Source organism: Bos indicus x Bos taurus, chromosome 16, assembly GCF_003369695.1.
Source record: "Bos indicus x Bos taurus breed Angus x Brahman F1 hybrid chromosome 16, Bos_hybrid_MaternalHap_v2.0, whole genome shotgun sequence".
In the NCBI taxonomy this organism is placed as follows: domain Eukaryota; kingdom Metazoa; phylum Chordata; class Mammalia; order Artiodactyla; family Bovidae; genus Bos; species Bos indicus x Bos taurus.
The window spans coordinates 43,571,381-43,578,361 of record NC_040091.1 but is presented as its reverse complement, the minus strand read 5'-3'; the positions used below and the strand labels follow the sequence as shown (position 1 = coordinate 43,578,361).

At 50.1% G+C, this 6,981-nt stretch overlaps 1 protein-coding gene across 1 annotated transcript in view; it reads left to right on the top strand.

Moving 5' to 3' along the window:
* The first annotated feature begins 997 nt into the window (after positions 1-997).
* Positions 998-6,981, top strand: part of LOC113906606 (SPRY domain-containing SOCS box protein 1) — a 134,861-nt gene continuing 128,877 nt past the window's right edge. The window contains exon 1 of the mRNA XM_027564985.1: positions 998-1,346. Coding sequence (XP_027420786.1) covers positions 1,342-1,346 — 5 coding nt within the window. The 5' untranslated portion in view covers positions 998-1,341. The remainder of the gene's footprint in view (positions 1,347-6,981) is intronic.

The window sequence follows — 6,981 nt, the reverse complement described above, 5'->3', positions numbered from 1 at the left end:
TGAAGAAACCTGAGCGCCGAAGAATTGATGCTTTTGAACTATGGTGTTGGAGAAGAATCTTGAGAGTCCCTTGGACTGCAAGGAGATCCAACCAGAACATCCTAAAGGAGATCAGCCCTGGGTGTTCTTCGGAAGGACTGATGCTAAAGCTGACACTCCAGTACTTTGGCCACCTCATGCGAAAAGTTGACTCCTTGGAAAAGACTTTGATGCTGGGAGGGATTGGGGGCAGGAGGAGAAGGGGATGACAGAGGATGAGATGGCTGGATGGCATCACCGACTCGATGCACATGAGTTTGAGTGAACTCCGGGAGTTGGTGATGCACAGGGAGGCCTGGCATGCTGCGGTTCACTGGGTCGCAGAGTCGGACATGACTGAGCGACTGAACTGCACTGAACTGAAGTGACTTAGCACGCAGCACGCAGTGTCTTCAAGGTCACACGAGCATAGACAGAGATTTGAAGCTGTCTGGTGGAGACACGGCCATAGCCTGTTCTCCCACCCCTAAATCACTTCTTCTGGAGATTAAAAATTGGGGCCACCACGCCGCTCCTTCTACAGATGGAGAAATGCGAGGCCTAGGGAAGTCAAGTGATCAGTTCCAGGTCCCACGGCTTGTGCCAGAACCTGACGAGGAGCCAGCAACTCGGCTCCACAACACAACGACTTTCCTCGGCCCTCCCGTGTCCAGGAAGGCGGCCCGGCCCCTACGACGCACAAGAGATTGCAGAGACGCAGAAAAAGGCCCGCTCACTTTGCTCTTAAGACCAGCCCATCCACGCGAACCAGGGAAACATTTGAGATGGGCCCGCCCGCTAACCCCTAACGACCCGAGCTAGGGGGCGTGGTCTCGCCTGCGCCTCCGCCTCCGCCGCCAGCTCCTGCTCAGCCCCACCGTGCGCGCCCCTCGCCCGGTCCTGCTGCGCGCGGGCGCGCGCGTCCTAGGCCCGGGGGGCGCCCCACTGCGCGCGCCCCTGGCCCGGCCCTACTGCGCGCGCGCGACCCACTGCGCGCGCGCCGAGGCCGCGGGGGTTTGACGCCCAGGCCCAGAGGGTCAGCCGCGCCTCCGGACACTGACGCGTCTCGGGTTGGGCCGGGACCGGGCGGTCGGGCTGGACTCGACCTCGCTCCCCCTCCCCCGCTCGCCGCCCCCGGCGTCGCTGGCGAAACCCGAGCGCGCGTTAGGCGCGGGGCCGCGTGACGCGCACCTGTCGGGGCTGGCCGCGCTGACGGAAGAGAATGCGCCGGGCCCCGACCTGGCCTGAGCCCGGCCAGCAGCACCGCACGGCACGCGCCGCCCCCGACGTTTCCCGGAGAAGCGGCCGGCTCTGACGGGCGTGATGAAGTAAGCTGCCTCCCCCGCTTTCTCTCCGGCTTCTTGGGCCGCAGGAGGAGTCTTTTACAGCCGGATGGCGGCTGCGCGCTCGCGCCCCTGCGAACCCGCAGGCCCCGGAGGCCAGCCCCGCGTCGCTGTAAAATCCTCGGGCGTTTGATTGGGAAGAGTCACCCCAGCCACCACCCACCCGCCCCAATTTCCTTCCCCGCGTTCCTTCCGCAAAATAAATTATTCACTTCCTGCTCCGCAGATGCCTTGGCGCGGCAGTGCTGCGTGGTGGCGGGTTGGCTGGAGGCAGCCAGGCCCCGTCGAGGCTGGTCCGGAGGGGCCAGCGGCGTCTCCTTTTCCTGGACTTTCTGGAATTCAGTTCAGTGAGAGGAGGAATTGGAGGCTCCCCCCCCGCCCCACTTCCCTTGGGGATCTGCTTAATCTTTGGCACTAGAGCCTAGGTTTCCATCAGCGTTTCAAATGCATCCATCCAATGAATGGTTTTCCAGAAGCAGACCTGTCTGGGTCTTTGAAAATCAGCTCACTCAAATTTGAGTGTTTAAACGGAAGTGAGAACTTCTGGAGAAGTCATAACCTGAAATTCCTTGCCCACCCACCCCACTGTCCCCAGGCATGCCTGTGGCTCCTGAAGGGTAGTCAAAACAGGAAACCTTCAAAGACTGGTTGTATTTTAAACTATGTTGTACACTAATTGGGGCTTCCCAGGTGGCTCAGTGGTGATGAATCCGCCTGCCAGTGCGGGAGACACAGGGTTTGATCCCTGGGTGGGGAAGATCCCCTGAAGGTGGAAATGGCAACCCACTCCAGTATTCTTGCCTAGGAAGTCCCATGGACAGAGGAACTTGGTGGGCTACTGTCCATGGGGTCACAAAAGAGTCAAGACACATTAGTTAGTACATACTCTATAATGATGGATAGAGTGTTTGAGTTTAGGAGGCTAATCTTCTGGCAAGTTTTAGGAGCACCTCAGAGGAAAATGCTCAGTGTTTGGCATGAACAGAGCTCACTTTTAGGCAATGTTTTTTAATGTAACCCTTTCTTTGAAGTACATACCTGCTCAGCAGATAAACACTCCAGGCAGGCATTCAAGTTATTTTATTCGAAGACTAATAAAATTTACTATTGTGGGATGGTTTTAGGCTTGTGGGATGGTTTTAGGCTCTTTAAAGGGGAAACCGTCAAATCTGGGCAAAGGGAAACCAAGAGGCACCTTTGGTCATCTGTGGCCAATCCACTTCTCATTTTCTTAAAAAAATATTTATTTGACTGCATCAGGTCTTAGTTGAAGCATGCTGGATCTTTAGTCATGGCATGTGGGATCTAGTTCCCTGACCAGAGATGGAACTGTGGCCTTCTGCATTGGGAGTGTGGAGTCTTAGCCACTGGGCCACCAGGAAAGTCCCTACCCACTTCTCATTTTATTGATGGAATTTGAACAAGGCAAAATGTCATTGCTTGTTGCCAGATTTCACCATGGATTCTGCCAGTCCCTAACCCACAGGCAGAGCAGGAAGTCTGGTTTTGCTTTCTGTTGCCCTGAAATGGGAGCTGGGTGGCTCTTTGTCTAGGAGACCTTACCACCTTTACCTCCCAAAGTATTTTCACAGCCACCATCTGGGTTTTTTTTCTTTTGGCCAGACATTAAAACGAGGTGAATGCTCCCCATCTTGCAGCTGGAGAAAAGGCCCTGAATAGTTAGTGAAAGTCCCAGGGCTGAAGAGTTAGAGGATTACTCTATTGCTGTATTCTTTGGCCTGGATTATAAACCCCTTATGGGCTGGGGTGGAGACTTTTTTAACCATCTTAGGTTTATGCTGCTGTTGCTGCTTAGTTGCTAAGTCATGTCCAACTTATTGTGACCCCGTGGACTGTAGTTCACCAGGTTCCTCTGTCCATGGGATTTCCTAGGCAAGAATACTGGAGTGGGTTGCCATTTCCTTCTCCCGGGGATCTTCCTGACCCAGGGATTGAACCCACGTCTCCTGCACTGGCAGGCAGATTCTCTACTGCTGAGCCACCTGGGAAGCCCTCTCAGCTCGATAGCCCTTTGATTTTTCATCAGTATGACTGGAAGGTCATGAAGTTGTCAGTGAGCTGTTCCTTGGCATTTTTTCCTGCTGTGCGAAGTCATTTGGTTTCCCAGCAGTTCCAAGAGACAAGCAAGAAACGCCACTTTATTCATGATGCTCTTGGTTTAATAATGATAGTGGCTAACAGTTTTTGGACACTTACTATATGCCAAGCATTGTGCCAGGTGCTTTGTATGGATTGTCTACTTTTGTGCTTCTTATTGACTTGTTTTCCCACTCTGTGGTTGAGGTTGGTTAATTAGTTGTGTCCAACTCTGCAGTCCCATGGGCTACAGCATGCCAGGCTTCCCTGTCCTTTACCAACTACCAGAGCTTGATCAAACTCATGTCTGTCGAGTCAGTGATGCCATCCAACCATCTCATCCTCTGTCGTCCCCTTCTCCTCCTGCCTTCAGTCTTTCCCAGCATCAGGGCCTTTTCCAGTGAGTCAGTTCTTCACATCAGGTGGCCAGAGTATTGGAGCTTCAGCTTCAGCATCAGTCCTTCCAATTAATATTCAGGACTGATTTCCTTTAGGATTGACTGGGTTGATCTCCTTGCATTCCAAGGAACTCTCAAGAGTCTTCTGCAACACCACAGTTCAAAAGCATCAATTCTTTGGCGCTCAGCTTTCTTTATGGTCCAACTCACATCCATACATGACTACGGGAAAAACCATAGCTTTGACTAGCGGACCTTTGTTGGCAGAGTAATGTCTCTGCTTTTTAATATGATGTCTAGGTTGGTCATAGCTTTTCTTCCAAGGAACGAGCATCTTTTAATTTCATGGCTAAAGTGATTTTGGAGCCCAAGGAAATAGAGTCTGTCACTGTTTTCCATGGTTTCCCCATCTATTTGCAATGAAATGATGGGACCGGATGCCATGATCTTAGTTTTTTGAATGTTGAGTTTTAAGCCAGCTTCTTCACTCTCCTCTTTCACTTTCATCAAGAGGCTTTTCAATTCCTCTTTGCTTCTTGCCATAAGTGTGGTGTCATCTGCATATCTGAGGTTACTGATACTTCTCCCGGAAATCTTGATTCCAGCTTGTGCTTCATCCAGCCTGGCATTTCACGTGATGTCCTCTGCATATAAGTTAAATAAGCAGGGTGACCATATACAGCCTTGATGTACCCCTTTCCCAATTTGGAACCAGTCCATTGTTCCATGTCCATTTCTAACTGTCACTTCTTGACCTGCACACAGATTTCTCAGGAGGTAGGTAAGGTGGTCTGGTATTCCCATCTCTTGAAGAATTTTCCACTGTTGTGTTCCACATAGTTAATGGCTTTGGTGTAGTCATTAAAGCAGAAGTAGATGTTTTTCTGGAACTCTCTTTCTTTTTTGATGAACCAGCAGATGTTGGCAATTTGATCTCTGGTTCCTCTGCCTTTTCTAAATCCAGCTTGAACATCTGGAAGTTCTAGTTTCACGTACTGTTGAAGCCTGGCTTGGAGAATTTTGAGCATTACTTTACTAGCGTGTGAGATGAGTGCAGTTGTGCGGTAGCTTGAACATTCTTTGACATTGCCTTTCTTTGGGATTGGAATGAAAACTGACCTTTTCCAGTCCTGTGGCCAGTGCTGAGTTTCCCAAATTTGCAAGGATATTGAGTGCAGCACTTTCACAGCATCATCTTTTAGGATTTGAAATAGCTCAGCTGGAATTCCATCACCTCCACTAGCTTTGTTCATAGTGATGCTTTCTAAGGCCCACTTGACTGTGCATTCCAGGATGTCTGGCTCTGGATGGTGAGTGATCACACCATCATGGTTATCTGGGTCATAAAGATCTTTTTGTACAGTTCTTCTGTGTATTCTTGACATCTCTTCTTAATATCTAATGCTTCTGTTAGGTCCATACTGTTTCTGTCCTTTATCGTACCCATCTTTGCATGAAATGTTTCCTTGGTGTCTCTAATTTTCTTGAAGAGATCTCTAGTCTTTCCCATTCTGTTGTTTTCCTCTATTTTTTTGCATTGATCACTGAGGACGGCTTTCTTATTTCTCCTTGCTATTCTTTGGAACTCTGCATTCAGATAGGTATATCTTTCCTTTTCTACTTTGCCTTTAGTTTCTCTTCTCCCATGCCTCTCATGTGACTTGGGGAAGGGGGCCATGGCGCCAGGACACCTCTGCAGAAGTCTCCCATGACACAGACACGGCCACAATCTGAAACGAGACAGATATCTAGCAGCATAAGTGTTCCCCCTGTGGATGGCATCAGGCTTTGCCATGCATTAGTTCCTTTGGCCTAAGTATAACCTGTAGTTGAGGTTGGAAGAAGTTAAATAACTTATATAAGGTTACACAGCTACTAAATAGCTAAGATCTCAGAAACTAGCGTCTCCCCCCTCCCCCAGTAAGGGCCTTTCAGGTTTTAACAAAGCAACTCAGCCTTAAATACAGTGCGTCTGCCTGGAATGCGGGAGGCCCGGGTTTAATCCCTGGGTCCGGAAGATCCCCTGGAGAAGGAAATGGCAACCCACTCCAGTATTCTTGCCTGGAGAATCCCATGGAGGGAGGAGCCTGGTAGGCTACAGTCCATGGGGTCGCAAAGAGTCGGACACGACTGAGCGACTTCACTCACTCACATGTTGTCAGAAGTAAGGTGAGTGAATCACTGTTACAGTGGACATCAGGGCCAAGGGCATTTACAGCAGTTCATTGTCAGGGCAACCTGACCTCAGGAAGCAGAGCTGCTGACCAGCTTGGGTCACTTATGGGAGCATTTAGACCACTGTAATTCTAATCTTGGAAGGGAGCAGAATCTGTGTCCACTAAAACAGTGTTGTTATTGTTTTGTTTTTTTTAGTCTTTTTGGAAAATGTGTATTTATGTATTTATTTGACTACACTGGGCCTTAGCTGTGGCTCGCAGGATCTTCAGTCTTCATCTCAGCCTCCGAACTCTTGGTTGCAGCATGTGGGATCTAGTTTTCCTTCCAGGGGTGGAACCTGGGCCCCCTGCATTGGTACTGTGGAGTCTTAGCCACTCCACCATGGAAGTTCCTCTAAAACAGTGTTTTAAATTTGTCATTTGGGGTTGTAGTCACACATTTTTTTTTCTTACCACATTGCAGCAGGTTTAATAGTGGCCCCCAAAGGTGTGCCCGGTTTATAACCCCAGAACCTGCAAAGGTGACTTGATTGGAAAAATGGTCTTTGCACACATAATTGTGGATGTTTAGATGAGATCACCCTGGGTGTAGGGTGGGCCCTTGTTCGTTTGTGTTCAGTCGTGTCTGACTCTTTTTGACTCCATGGACTGTAGCTTGCCAGGCTCCTCTGTCCGTAGAATTTTCCAGGCAAGACAGCTGGAGTGGGTTGGTTTCCTACTGCATGTCACACGTTTTAGAGGTAGGTGGGAAGGTGCCGGAAGCACACTGCCTGTATTCAAGTGCTGTCGCCTGTAAGCGCCTGACCCTCTGAGCTATTTATCTCTGTGCCCCTTAGTTTCCTGCTTCTCACTCTAGAAACTGGTATAGTGACAGTGCCCACCACGTGCTGCGCTGCGCTCAGTCACGTCCCACTCTTGGCGACCTTGTTCATGGACTGTAGTCCATCA